Here is a 15305-nt window from a genome sequence, read left to right on the forward strand (position 1 = left end):
TTGTCCCGCATTTTCCTTTTCTGAAGTTGGCAACCCTAACTGTCACACACACACATGCAGGAATACAAACAAACGCAAGCATGCACACACACTGACATCCACACGCACAGACACACACCCATACAAATCCACATGCACAGACACACACACAAACACACACGCGCACATGTAGCCTACGCACGCATACATACACGCACAGACAGACACACACACACACACACACACACACACACACACACACACACACAGACACACACATACACAAACACACACACATACACACACACACAGACAGACATGCACATACTTTTTTTTAGGTATATAGCCTACATAAACACGCAATACAGCCAAATTGCTCCACGTCATTTCTTTTTGTGGAAAGCCAGTGCAGGCCTGAGCAGCGGTCATATATATTTACATCTAGTTAACAATTTAAATGATGTTCATTATGAAATGATGATAATGTTGTTATAGAGATTTTAGAAACGGTTGCTCAAAATGAAACTCCTCTCAATGTTTTTGTCAGGTTTTGGAGAAGGGAAGTACGTGTCGTTTGAGGATCGTCAGTGGCATCAGTCGTGTTTTAAGTGTTCTGAGTGTTCGGTGTCTCTGGTCGGCGCTGGATTCTATTGTCCTAGACTCAAGTGTCTTACACCACTGTGATCCCTGGCTCAAGGCGGATAAAACGTGTATCCAATTTCGATTTAGGCAGGAAAATAAATTAAAAAAACGTAATTTTGCAAACTAGTCCCTGGTTTTTCGTCCGATCGGAACCAAACCAGTCCAATTCTCTGGACTCCCTAGATCAATAATTATCTTAATTATTGAACTTTTGCATTTGGATGGTTCATTTATAAAATGGGCGTGGCAAAATACACTAAAAAGTCTATAAATCCTAAATGAAAACTCAGAACTTCATGGAGCATAATGTGACATAACATCATTAACAAGCATGCCAAGTTTTATGGAGATCGGACCATAGGTGGCACTATAACTGTTAAAAAGCTTTAAAACCATATAGTTCCTATGGAACATAACTGCTTGAACCCCAATAAATGCTGCTTGCAGCTTTAATTTATTAATGTTATCATAATATGGTTGATTTTGATGTAAAAAAAAATAATTATGAAAAACTGAAAATAAAATTGTTAAACAAGCATTCTATTTTTAATTTGCAATTATAGCTAGAAATGATAGATTTTAACAATGAAAAACAAATTATGAAAAAATAGCAAAACATGTTTAGATTTTTAATTATATAAATAATTTTCATTGTGTATTTCATATTAGGGCTGTAAATTCATTCATTGTAATTGACAGGTGAGATGATCAGTGGAGTTGAGTTTTTACCTCCAGCCTTACGGCACGGGCAAAAATATGGATAGAGTTTCCCAGTGAAAGACTGATCAGTGAAAGAGTAGAGATGAGAGCTGGACTCCACATCATAAAAGGAGACCAGACCCTCCTCATAATCCACAAACACACCGACCCGCTGCGGCGTCACTCTCACACACAGAGAGACATCAGGATCATCGCAGGCTTTGCATTCATTCCCATTCATCAGCCGCACAATCCAGCATCCATAACTGGGAGTCAGTGTGATCTTTCCCTTCCTGTTAATGGATTCTCTGACCACTCCTAAATCCAAGTCAGTCTTTCCCTTCACCTGCACCTCAAAATAAAATCTCCCTGAGGAGAATCCCTCCTTTCCCAAGACACATACACCTGTATCAAATCTCTCTGGTTTGTCTGGGAGTTTCTGTCTAATGTCTCCACGTCTCACTTGTTTTCCATCATCAGACAGGATGAGATTAGGATGAGCTGTATCAGGATCCAGAGTCACATCCACTGAGAAAACAGAGAATATAAATCACAACTTAATACAGATATTTAGTGATGATGTTTGTAATCAGTCAAACATCAAACATTAAATCAGTATTTAATCATACTGTCGGTCAGTGATGAAGCTGTGAGTATCTGAATGTAATCTAGTGTAGTGCAGACAGCACACTGTACCTGCATACTGCTGTCTCCTCTTCAGTTCTGTAGAGACTAATGACAATAAAACATCATCAGATCTTTGACATGTTTATGTGTGGAATTATAGACAAGATTTAAGGTTATATTTAAAGAATTCTGATCAACATCATGTTTAATCTGATCAATGTTTCTCTGCTGATATTTAGAGAATCCCTGAACTCCTATTGTGTTTGAGCTCGAAATATTCCTCCTTTTTAGAACATCTTTGGGAATGTTTTGTGAACATTTTATGACATTTTTATTTTAGATATTGTTATGGCTAATGTTATTCATCTCAGTTTTGGAGTGTATTAGTGTTGTGGTTATTCAGCAAAGACAACACTATAAAAAATTACTTTAGAGAAAGTGTAAATGAAAGCCCAGCACTGCGAAGCTGTTTGAACTTCAGGTCAGAAATCTTCCTCTAAAAAAACAGAACAAATCGTCTCGTGTTACGACTGTAACCCTTGTTCCCTGAGGAGGGAACGAGACACTGCGTCGTTGAAAACGACTCTTTGGGGACGCTCCCTTAGCGTGCGCCTCTGAAGTATGAATGAAACCAATCCAATCCTGATTGGTGTTGCGTGTTGCACACACACACATTAGCCTCGCGATGAAGCAAGCCACTCTTAGGCATCGAGGGGCGTGGCAAGATGACGCAGTGTCTCGTTCCCTCCTCAGGGAACAAGGGTTACAGTCGTAACCCGAGACGTTCCCTTTCGTAGGGAACTCGACACTGCGAAGTTGAAAACGACTCTTTGGGGAACGAATGCCCACTAGGCCACGCACCGAAGAAGGCCTGCCCTAGAGTGAAACTGATCTCAGGCACTCAGCTAGGACGAGAGCACATGTGCGCCAGGCGTACAAGGCAGGTGCAGACTATAAAATCTGATAAAAGTGTGTGGGGTAGCCCAACCGGCTGCCTCACAGATCCCCCGAAGGGGCACTCCCGAGAGGAGGGCCCTAGAGGACGCCATGCCTCTAGTAGAATGAGCCCTTACGGCCAAAGGTGAAGGCAAATTGCGCACATTGTAGGCCTACTTATGGTTTGTTTAGCCGGGAGCCCCTTATTAGGTGACCCAAAACACACTACAGTAGGCCCGACCTCCTCCAAGAAGAGGACCTTTCAAGGTAAATACTCGGAACTCTGACTGGCAGAGCAAGGAACCTCTCCTCTTCTGCCGACACATGTGATGGAGGATGAAATGCTTGCAGGACCATGGACCTAGACATGTTAGATTGCACTTAAGGTACATAGCTGGGTCTCGAATGCAGGATGGCCTTAACTCCACCGGGGGCAAACCCCAAGCAAGCTGGCGTTAATGCCAGGGCTTGGACATCTCCCAGTTTCTTTGAAGAAATAGCTAAGAGAAAGGCTATCTTGAACGTGAGGTCCTAGGCGAAGCCGACTGGAGGGATTCTAAGGGAGCCAGGGATAGCCCTTCGAGAACTACCGCCAGCTTCCAGGAAGGAACCCTGGACCTGACTGTCGGTCTCATCCTCCATGTATCATGGAGAAATAGTATGACCAGTTGGTGCCTCCCCAAAGGCCCAACATTCAGTGGTGCATGGAACGCCGCAATGGCAGTCACGTACACCTTACGTGTGGACGGGGAGAGATTCGCAGAAAAACAATCTTGAAGAAACTCCAGAACTGAAGCCACTGGGCAGTTAACTGGACCTAACTCATGTTCTCTACACCAAGTGGAAAAACATTCCACTTGAAGACATATAATCTCCTAGTAGACAGAGCCCTTGGGGGAAAACCCCTTGGCTTTGAGCCACCACTGAAGGGGCCTCATGTGTAGAAGGCCCAAAGGAATTATGTTGGATGCCGCTGCCATGAGGCCCAGCAGTCTTCGAAATTGCTTTACAGTGATGGCCTGGCCTAGCTTTATCCCGGACACCATGGCCAGGATGGATTCGATACGCACGGGAGACATCGTAACCGAATTCCATACCACGCCCAGAAAAGTAGTTTTCAGAGCTGGTTCTAACACACTTTTCTTAGTGTTGAGTCTCAACCCCAAGTTCTGAATGTGGCCAAGGACGACATCTCGATGCCAAACTGCCATTTCTCGAGACTGGGCCATTATGAGCCAGTCATCGATATAATTCAGTACACGGATGCCCTGAAGCCTCAGTGGAGCCAGAGCTGCATCCATACACTTAGTGAACGTGTGGGGAGAGAGTGCTAGGCCGAACGGAAGAACCCGATATTGGTACGCTTCGCCCCTGAACCTCAGCAAACCTCAGGAACCTCCTGTGACATGGAAGGATGGAGAGATGACAATAGGTATCTTTTAGATCTATCGTGACAAACCAATCCTCGGACCTTATTTGATTCACGATGATGGGAATAGTGAGCATCTTGAACCTGAATCTCCTCAGAGAACGATTCAACTGCCTCAAATCTAAAATCGGCCTCAGCCCGCCATCCTTCTTTGGAACTATAAAGTACCGGCTGTAAAACCCGGACTCCTTTTCTGGTAGGGGAAAAATTTCTCTGTACCTCTTGTTCCATAACCTGAGCCTGTTCTAGAACCACTGCAGTCGGTACCACCCCAGCAAACTTGGGAGGTTGGTGACCGAACTGCAGTCTGTACCCATATTTTATAATATTCAGGACCCATATAATATATTTCGGAAGGCGTTGCCATTCTTCTACAAAATCTACTGAGGGAACCAGCACCTCGAGACTGACCTCGGGTGTTTTTTGAGCACTATTCTCGACCTCTTGAAGCGGAGGACTGGCCGGAAAAAGTCGAGAAAGATTTTGTAACCATAGTCAGTGCCCTGTTGCAAGATTTTGGGGCGAACGCCACGGTGTGCGTTCGCTGGAAATGGATGTGGCCCGAAGCGCACTTTACGGCGGGATATAGACATCGATTTCCTGCAGTTTCCGATGTGCAGTTTACCCCCAGTTTCCGATGTGCGGATGCGAACACTGCCTGGCTGCAAGCCTTTTGGGCGGGCACTACAGCGTGCATTCGCTGAAAACCGATGTGTCCCGAAGCGCACTTGATGCTGGACACAAACATAGATTTCCTGAGGGCTACGCGAAGGAGCGATTCTCGCTCGTCCCTCCACGGGGGGGACAGTCATCTTCGTCTCATTTTCGACGTTCGCTGCTCATCATTTTAATTCCTCAGAATTAAATGCAGCCAAGAACACTGGATAAGTGAAAAAAGATCTGGATGGTAGGCTGAATTAAAATATCTAACTTCTTAAAGTCAGATAAAATATTCCATCATTTTATTTCCATAGAATTAAATGCAGCCATAATCACCAGACAATACTGTTTTAATATTTATTTATACGGTCTCGTAATCTACACGCTGCCTCTGGGTGCAAGGTTGAAACATCCGACAGCGCACGGAATGCACGCGCGCCGAGATATTTCTCAATGAACACAGCCAGCACCCTCAGGAGCTGACTGTGCATGCCTCGCACCCACACAGAATCTTTATAGCAGAGTAGCCCCGTAATCTACGTGCTGCCTCTGCAAACGCGAGATCTGAGCCATAGATTCTGTATTGCAATGCAGACCTATAATCTACACGCTGCCTCAGCAACGCGAGATCTCAGCCACAGAATCTTTAATGGAGAGTAGACCCGTAATCTACGCGCTGCCTCGGCAAACGCGAGATCTGAGCTACTAAGATTCTGTATTGCAATGCAGACCTTTAATCTACGCGCTGCCTCGACAAACGCAAGATCCCAGTCACAGAATCTTAATAGCAGAGTAGACCCATAATCTACGCGCTGCCTCGGGCCACTAGATTCTATATTGCAATGCAGTGGGACAATTCTTAAGGGACAAACAACACCAAATAAGACAGACAGTTTCACAGAGAACGCTTGCTGAAGAGCGAAAGCAATTGTGTGTGTGTGCCAGCGTCACTTTTATGCATCCAGTTATGCCGCCACATGTTACGTCATGACGCAACACCAATCAGGATTGGATTAGTTTCATTCATATTTCAGAGGTGCACACTAAGGGAGCGTCCCCAAAGAGTCGATTTCAACGACGCAGTGTTGAGCTCCCTAAGAAAGGAAACCTCATTAATAGACATTCATTATGTCTATCGATTTGATTTCTTCTGCTAAACTGATTTTATCTGACACATAATCACAACATTTAGATGAAACAGCTTGTGAAACACAAGAATGACGGCGCGCGCAGTCGCAGCGGCTAGGAGCTCTGACAGTGGGCATAGGTTTTTCGCTCTTTTGGTAGCACTCAATATTATTGCATGCAGCTTTCAACTGGAGACACACACATACAGTCGCCATGAACTATTATGATTTAACAACGGAGCAGAATACCATCTTCCAGTGGATATATCCATCCCCCCCGAGATCGTTAGATTACTACCCGGGACTCCCGAGGCTGTGAACCGGAGGAGACGCTGTGAGTGCCGACAGAAGAGAGGCAAGCGCAGGGGAGTGCGGGTCAGGCTAAAGGCCAATCCATTCAAGACTCCGCTTCCCACCATCTTCCTATCGAATGCCCGCTCAATCCGGAACAAGATGGATGAAGTCCGACTGCGATTGACTATGCAGAAACAGATGGACAACTGCAACAACTTGATCTTCACGGAAACATGGCTAAACAGCACGATCCCGGCGGCAGCGATCGAGCTAGCCGGCCGCACTAACTACCGAGCTGACAGGACAGCAGACTCTGGTAAGAAGACCGGTGGAGGTCTGTGTATTTACATTAACGACTCTTGGTGCACAAATACCACTGTAGTTGAACAGCTTTGCTGCCCTGACGTGGAATTCTTGCTGCTTAATTGCAGACCATTCTACATTCCCCGTGAATTCAGTGTTGTTTACATTTGCGCGATCTACATTCTGCCTGATGCAAATACCAAACTAGCGTTAACAAGGCTTCATGACTGCATAAATAAATGTCTGGTTGCACACCCTGACAGTACCTTTATTGCGGCGGGGGATTTTAATCATGCCAACTTAAAGACTGTACTTCACACGTTCCATCGTAATGTGACATGTGCAACCAGAGGGAATAATATACTCGATCAGGTATATACTAACATAGCACATGCATACAGAGCTCAGAAGTACCCCCACCTGGGTCTCTCTGATCATGTTTCACTCCTTTTATACCCCTGCTATACACCAAAGGCCAGATCCACTAGGCCCTTAGTTAGGTCTGTCAGGACATGGCCTGATGATGCAATCCCCAGACTCCAGGATTGCTTCGACTCCACCGACTGGGACATCTTCAGAGGACAGGAGGTGCTGACACGGGGCTCTCTGGATGAATTCACTGAATCAGTTTTGGATTACATCAACTTCTGTGTGGATACCATTACATCTTCAAAGCAGGTCCGTGTAGTTCCAAACCAAAAACCTTGGATGACACCAAAACTAAAAACATTAATTAACGCCAGGGATATAGCATATAGATCTGGGGACACTGAGGCATACAGTGCAGCCAGGGCAGCTCTTAGAAGGGGCATCAGATATGCTAAACTGGCATACAAGAACCGCGTTGAGGCACACTTCTACAACTCCTCAAACCCCCGGCAGGTGTGGGAGAGCATTAGGGCAATCACAGACTACAAGGGAGTGCCATCCCTCCCTGTCAACAGTTGTGCCACCTTAGTTGAAGAACTTAACATCTTTTATGCCCACTTTGACAGAGATAACAAAGACTCTGTGTTGCCCCCTCTCCCCCCTAATGATGTGGCCCTAGTCTTGTGCACCCATGATGTCAGACGTTGCCTACGCAACATCAACCCAAGGAAAGCAGCAGGACCAGATGGAGTACAGGGTCGGGTGCTTAAAGACTGTGCAGCCGAGCTAACAACGGTCTTCACTAACATATTTAATCTGTCTTTGGCGACCTCATGGCTCCCTGCATGCTTGAAATCGGCCATAATAGTTCCAGTCCCCAAGCAGGCTAATGTCACAAGCCTGAATGACTACAGGCCAGTGGCACTCACCCCCATCATTGCAAAATGTTTTGAGAGACTGGTCATCACACATATAAAAACTGCCATACCGTCCTCACTAGATCAATACCAGTTTCCATACAGGAAGAACAGGTCAACAGAGGATGCCATAGCTATTGTGTTACACACTTTGCTAGAACATCTAGAGCACAAGAACACATATGCAAGGCTTCTCTTTGTCGATTTCAGCTCAGCATTTAACACAATCTTGCCAAACAAATTACGTAACAAATTACATGGACTTGGACTAGGCACCACATTATTCAACTGGATATTGGACTTTCTAACAAACCGCACACAATATGTCAGAGTAGGCAAGCACACGTCCTCCACCCTGATCATTAACACTGGGGCTCCCCAGGGTTGTGTGCTCAGCCCACTTCTCTACACACGACTGCAGTTCTTCCTCCTCATCCAACTATGTAATAAAATTTGCCGACGACACAACAGTGCTCGGCCTCATCACCGGGAATAACGAGACTGCATACAGGCGAGAGGTCCAACTGCTGGCGACATGGTACAACCTGACCCTCAACACAAAGAAAACCAAAGAAATCATTGTGGATTTCCGCAAGACTGGACAGTTAAACCACTCTCCACTCCTCATTGGGAATGAGGTGGTAGAGAGGGTCTCTAGTTTTAAGTTTTTAGGTGTGACTGTGACGGAGGATCTGTCGTGGGGGAAAACCATCGCCTCTCCAACATGCGAAGGCCCAACAGCGCCTCTTCTTCCTCAGGAAGCTGAGGTGGGCAAAACTGCCCCAGAGGCTCATGGTCAACTTTTACCACTGTGCAGTGGAGAGTGTGTTGACCTACGGGTTACTGGTGTGGTTTGCTGCCTGCACCAGCACAGAGAAGGAGGCCCTACACAGAGTGGTGAGAACTGCAGGAAAGATCATTAGGGTCATCCTCCCAGACATCCCAACTGTGTACACCTCCCGCTGCATGAACCGAGTGAAGAACATCCTCCAGGACCATTTACATCCAGCACATCACCTCTTCCAATTACTGCCTTCGGGGAGAAGATATAGGTCCATCAGGGCCAAAACCAGCAGGCTGGCCAACAGTCTTTACCCCCATGCAGTCAGGCTGCTTAATGAGCAGTCTACCCCCCCATTCCCCATCGGACATCCCTCTGTGACATAATGTCTCTGTCCATACACCCTTAATACCTGTGATCTGGACCTTGCATTGCTGCAAAAACACTCCAACAACTTTACCTCTATTAGATTTATTAATTGTACCATGCACTTTACTGGACATAGCACTTTATGGGGTTTTCTAGGGGTATTTATGGGGGCTAAATTAGGTATAAAGTCATGGGTAATTTAATTTATTTAATTTATGGGGACATATATTGATAAGGTAAATGGGTGGACAACTTAAAACTATATGCCTGTCTGTTTTTGCACTAACAACATTTCGTTGTTATCCTGTAACAATGACAAAATAAACTGCGAAACAAACTGAAACTGAAAAGACTGAAAATGGCAGAAAATGGCAGAAAATGAAGGTTTCTTTCTGTTGTTTCTCATCTAAGTTTTCACATATTTACTAAAGTCTCAAGGTTCTGGTTACAGTGATGAAGCTTCTAGTACAACATGAATTTACTGCATGTTTTCTGAAATTAGAGATGGATATGACCTGCTCTCTTCAAGAAGAACTGTGATGATAATGAGACAAATACGTGATCACACACTTCTCTTATTTCAGCTTTAACAGACTCATTCTTCATTACTGATATTAAAATATGATAAATATATGTATCTGTACAGTGTATTTTATATTGTCATACCAGTTTGCGTGAGTTTCTCCTGTAGAGAGTCCTGCAGTTTAGTCAGAGCTTTCCTCAGAGTCTCCAGACTCTCATCAGTCTTCACACTGATCTCAGACCAGTTCCAGGTGTTTCTAGAGCTGCACAGGGATGAGTAAATCTACAGCAGGAGAGAGGAGAAATCCTTCAGCATGGGGAGTGTTATGGTGTCATATACTGCATTATCATTGATCAGAGAGATGTTGACTGACCTGTAGGAGGTGGAGGTGATCTTCAGTGTGTGAGAGCTGCTCCAGCTCAGTGTTTCTCATCTTTAGCTCAGTGATCTCCTGCTCCAGCTCTTCAATGAGCTCTTCCTCCTGTTTCTCTGCTGCTTTCTGCTGCTCCTCCATCATCTCCAGCAGTTCAGTCTGACATCTCTCAATGGAGCGGATGAGATCAGTGAAGAGCTCCACACGGGCGGCTTTCTCCTTCTCTGTGTTTCTCTGCTCAACCAGGACAATCAACACATTATTAGTGGCGTTTGTTAAGAGAAGAATCAGTGTTATTATTTCTCATACTTCAGTGTTTTAGCCGGTTTTCAAAATCCCTCATTCTGCACCGTTTGCACTGAATGATTCCTCAAATCATGTGTGTTGTTGAGGAGAGATGTGTTATTACTTTACTAAGTGATCAGGGAATCACAGACGTGTCGATATTCAGACCAGCAGTGTGACTGTGAGTGTGAAATTGCTTTTATACAACAATTCAATAAACAACAATATATATTAAAATTAATTTAATTAAATAATTTTAAACTCACTTTTCTGACTTCTGCTGAGTGTTTGACGTCTTGAATCTTCTTGATTCTGTCCTGGATCATCTGCTGTGTGTCTTTCTGTGTCTTCATCAGTTGAGTCTATAGACAGAGAACAACACACAATATGTTTTCATAACTGATTCATTTATATTAAAGAACATGTGATTCCTCATGATAAGAGCCATTTAAAATCAGTTTGTCAGTAACTTATACCTTCTTCTCTTCACTCTCCTCTTCTAAAGAAACAGTGCTGTGATTCTGGTGGTCTTTCAAAGCACACATCGGACACACACACGTCTGATCATCTCTACAGAACAGCTCCAGAGGTCTCTCATGTTTCTGACATATATAGTCCTCCAGATTACTCACAGGATTGATCAGTTTGTGTTTCTTTAAACCTGCCACTCTCGAATGAGGCTCCAGGTGAGTTTCACAGTAAGAGCTCTGACACACCAGACACGACTTCAGGGCTTTCAGCTTTCTTTCCTCACAGAAGTCACACAGAACTTCAGCTTTTTTCAGAACTTCAGGTTTTTTCTCAGGACTTTTCTTTTTATGGTGATCTACAACTTCTCGGAGTGTGGTGTTAATCTTGAGATCAGGTCTGTGCTTGAATGTTTCTTTACAATATGGACAGTTGCAGGTCTGGCTGTTGTCCCAGCACTTATTCAGACAGGTCTTGCAGAAGTTGTGTCCACATGGAGTGCTGACTGGATCAGTGAACACGTCCAGACATATAGAGCACTGAAGCTCCTCAGTCAGTGGACCGCTGGAGGAAGACATCGCTGGAGAGAGAAATGATGAAGATAAATCACCTGCACATCTCAAATATATCAGAGATCATGTACAGTCAGCTGGTCATCACTGCTAAATGAACCCAGACAAACTGATCAGAACCCTAATATAAAGCTCATTACACGACCACTTACAAATAAATAAATACACAAAGGAGCAATATTGATTTGAAACATATGATTTTAAATTATTTTGCTACTGTACACTCCTGGGGCCGGTTGCACCAGCTGTGCGTAAGTTATAACTTAGCCTAGTTTTGACGTAAATGGACACTAAGTTACGACTTACGCACTTCTAAATATTTTTGCGTTGCACCATTAAACTTAGTTGAAGCGTAACTCTACGTTTAAACTAAATATTTACGGCAGCCTCCGATCAGGAGTAACGGCTGGAATAAAATATCAAACACACTGAACTGCATCAATAAGCTATTCTTTTACCTGACAGACTTCAATTCTTAATACATATATAATGCAGACATTTACACTCGCTTACATTTTAAGAGAGAGAACATAATGTGAAAAGATTACTTTGTTAGAGGCTATCTTTAACACAAACCCATCCTAAACAGCATGTCGCTGTGTGCATCGGTCCATGGTGTGCATGTCAAATAGCCTATGTCAATAAACGTAATTTCTTATGCTTTTTGTATCAATATTTATTTATTGATCCTTATTCATTTCATTTCAAATAAAGTTTCTGAATGTTACATATAAAAACACTTATGCTATTCATGATCAAGTATCGTATTTAATGGAAACTTATTTTTACCGTTAGTAACGTGAGGCAAAAGAATGAAGGATAAACTGAAATTCACAGCATTTCAACACAACATCTGCTCACGTGTTTGAAGGCTGCTATTGGATAACCGAGGCTAAACGTCATATTATGCGACTACGAATTACTTTACGGAGAGCTTACGACCTACTAGCTACGTTCTGCCTTACGAACAAATGGTGCAACGGAATAAAGTACAGAGTTAGTTACAAACTAGCTAGTAGTTACTAAGCCTCTAGTGTGGACTTTACGTTCCAATTTAAGAAAGAACTTACGAACGGCTGGTGCAACCCTACCCTGAACTGTACATAATCAAATGTTATATAAGAAGAGTTAAAGTTATTCATGCACTAATTCATTCTTCTTGTTTTTTATTTTATTTATTTATTTATTGACTTACATGGAGGTGTATCCTCAATACTCTGTCTCCTGGTTTTTATTTCCTTGGTGGGTGTTGGTGAAGATTCTGCCATCCTTCCCCTTTCTTCAAACCTTGTCAAGAAAAACTAAAAAAAGATTGTATTTCACAGTAAATTATGAAAAATGATTTGCTCCTTGTAATATTGAGTGTTTATTTGGTCACTGATGTTTAAATTAAATTTACATTTCAGATTCAAAGTTCAGCACGAGATCTATTGAAGATGTGCAAATTAAAGAATAGGCTACAGACGCAGCCGGATCATTTCCATAATGACCAACACAATCATTAAAATACTCTCCTCCCATAAATTTTGCGTCTGAAAGCGAAACTTTTTCACTGCGTGTCTTTAGTAAATCCTGACAATATTTTTTAACGCCAAAAGAGGGTTTGCATGGGTACGGAGCGTAGTACGGAGCATAAGTCCTTTTGCAAAAAATAATAATGCAACCTCTGCAAAAAATAATAATGATTCGGATTTTATCGCGTGCACACGAGAAAGTTCCGTGTGCTCATGCGTTAAAATTTCTGGTTTGCGTTATAGCGTCATTAATACAAATGTGGAAATATGGATGATGTATGTAGGCTATGTATCATTTATGTATGTATTACATTGCCATGGGGGAAACAAACTATTAACATAAAAAGTAAAAAATATTAAAGGGATAGTTGACAAGAAAGTGAAAATTTCACACTTGTTCCGTAGGACCTTCTTCTGAGGAACACAAAACATGTTAAGCAGAATATTAGGCATTGGCAGCCTCAGTATCCATTTACAACAATTGTATGAAAAATATGAAAGCAAATGATGACAAAGAAAGCTGATTGACTGTTCAATGAACATTCTGCAAAACATTTTTGTGTTCACAGAAGAAAGTCTGAAAAAGACAGAATGTTTTAAATTTATATAAAATATAAAAATATAAATTTTAGATAAAGGTTTGAATTTTTTTATTCAGTCGACTGCTGTTTGGATTTCATGTGATTTCTCATTGTGGTGATGATATTATAACTCCAGATTAATTCGTTAATTTGATCAAAAGTAATTCCATTTTGTAAGATCATTTAATAACCTAATTTTCGACTAGTAATTCCAAACTTCGCGAGGCAGACGACATTATGATAAAATTCAAACAACTTGTTAAACGCGCCACAGTGCCACCCAGTGCATTTAATCAGGGCCGTTTCTAGCCTTTTTGGCACCCTAGGCAAGATTCATATTGAGTAATAAGGAACCCCCCTCCCCCCCCCCCAATTAAAATTTGGCATTAACAGTTTTACTCACTTAAAAGGACTTTGTTGCACTATGCTGGAGTAAAGTTAATAAATGATCGTTCTCTCCCATAGGATTTTGTGAAACTATGTTGGGTGGACCTCTGTCCCTCTAGGGGGTTTCGGGGGCATGCTCCCCCGCAAGAAAATTTTGTACATTTTAAGGTTAAATTAATGCATCAATCTGATGCACTTTGAGAGCTAAAAATTAAGAGCAAATATATAAGTATTCCTATGACGTAAAATCCATATAGCCAATAATATGTACTGTATAAATTAAAATGAATATTTCAAAAGTATATTTTACATTACACTATAGTATAGGAAAATTACAATACTTTTGTCCTAATTTCTTCACTTGCAAGAAATAAACCCTTTAGCTTTTATTTTGGAGAAAACACCAGATCACCATTCTGATCGCGTGAGCAAAGTGCGCACTTTTCTTTAAATCACGCAGCATAAACAGAATGCCTATAGGCTACTTAATTAAAGTATTGTGCTGTTTTATAAAGGCACAAAGCCATATCACGATTTCGATTTTAGTTCGTTGGCAAAATATAACGCTAGAGACCTTTATGTTAGGCTATAAATTTTACATCTCATGTGTTTGGAAAAGGGAGAAGAAGAGCGAGTTCGGCAAAAGGCGGATTCGAACTTCGGTCGAACGCATCAAAAGCTACTTTCAAGCACTTCACGCCCTACGACCTATGGCCACTGTAGATTTTTAGAGATGGGCGTCTTTTTGCCAAAAAGACAGGCACTTAGTGCAAATATATGCTCCATTATCGGAAATGTAAAAAAAGAAGGATTTTTCTTCCACTCGCTTGGACGAGAAAAAAATCTCTTGGTGTGGTGGGGGCTCTCACTGGCGCCCCCCAGCTGTTTGCGCCCTAGGCGACCGCCTAGTTTGCCTATGCCTAGAAACGGCCCTGCATTTAATTATAACTGCGAGTTAGTGCTTGGGATTTATCAGGGATTCACTGCATTTACGACCCGCAAATTATTTAGGCTACGGCTTCATAAATTCGATAAAATTCGAATAGTATTTTATTTTTCGAATAATAATTACAGATCGAATATTCGAATATTCGTGCACATCCCTAGTTTATAGGCTTTACAACAGCTCTTGGATAAAGTTCTACACATCCGCATCATGTTGTTTTCTTTCTTTTTCAAAGGCATGACATTTTGTAGTCATTTTGAATGTACACAAATAAAAATATACATTTTACTGTTTCGAATGACAGAGTATGAAACGATAAAGTATTAGCCTAAGTTATTTCCCCAGCTGAGGAACAAATCCAAGTGATGTTCATTATTAACAGCCAGTTCATTATTAAATTATTATTAATTCCTGGTCATTATTAAACTTTGGACCGAACGAAAGATGTGCGAACCTAACTTTGCGGTATAGTTTCAGAAATAAATTCGTTTAGGCTTGGCATTTAAAATAGGCTAAAGGTAGTT

At 42.3% G+C, this 15305-nt stretch overlaps 1 protein-coding gene across 2 annotated transcripts; it reads right to left on the minus strand.

Moving 5' to 3' along the window:
* Positions 1-1300: 1300 nt before the first annotated feature.
* LOC308697513 (E3 ubiquitin-protein ligase TRIM39-like) lies at positions 1301-12621 on the minus strand (the record flags this gene model as incomplete). 2 transcript variants are annotated; one of them, XM_081376821.1, is made up of 7 exons in its annotated part: positions 1301-1848; positions 2017-2043; positions 9799-9937; positions 10029-10262; positions 10580-10675; positions 10790-11361; positions 12549-12621. In XM_081376821.1, the coding sequence occupies 7 exons, from the start codon at positions 12619-12621 to the stop codon at positions 1301-1303; spliced, it is 1689 nt and encodes a 562-aa protein (XP_081232947.1). The 2 variants fall into 2 exon arrangements, with proteins under 2 accessions (XP_081232947.1, XP_081232946.1); XM_081376820.1 differs by having other exon boundaries at positions 2017-2052.
* Between the last annotated feature and the right edge of the window lie 2684 nt (positions 12622-15305).

This window comes from Scardinius erythrophthalmus (genome assembly GCF_964197995.2).
Source record: "Scardinius erythrophthalmus genome assembly, chromosome: 10".
Lineage (NCBI taxonomy): Eukaryota > Metazoa > Chordata > Actinopteri > Cypriniformes > Leuciscidae > Scardinius > Scardinius erythrophthalmus.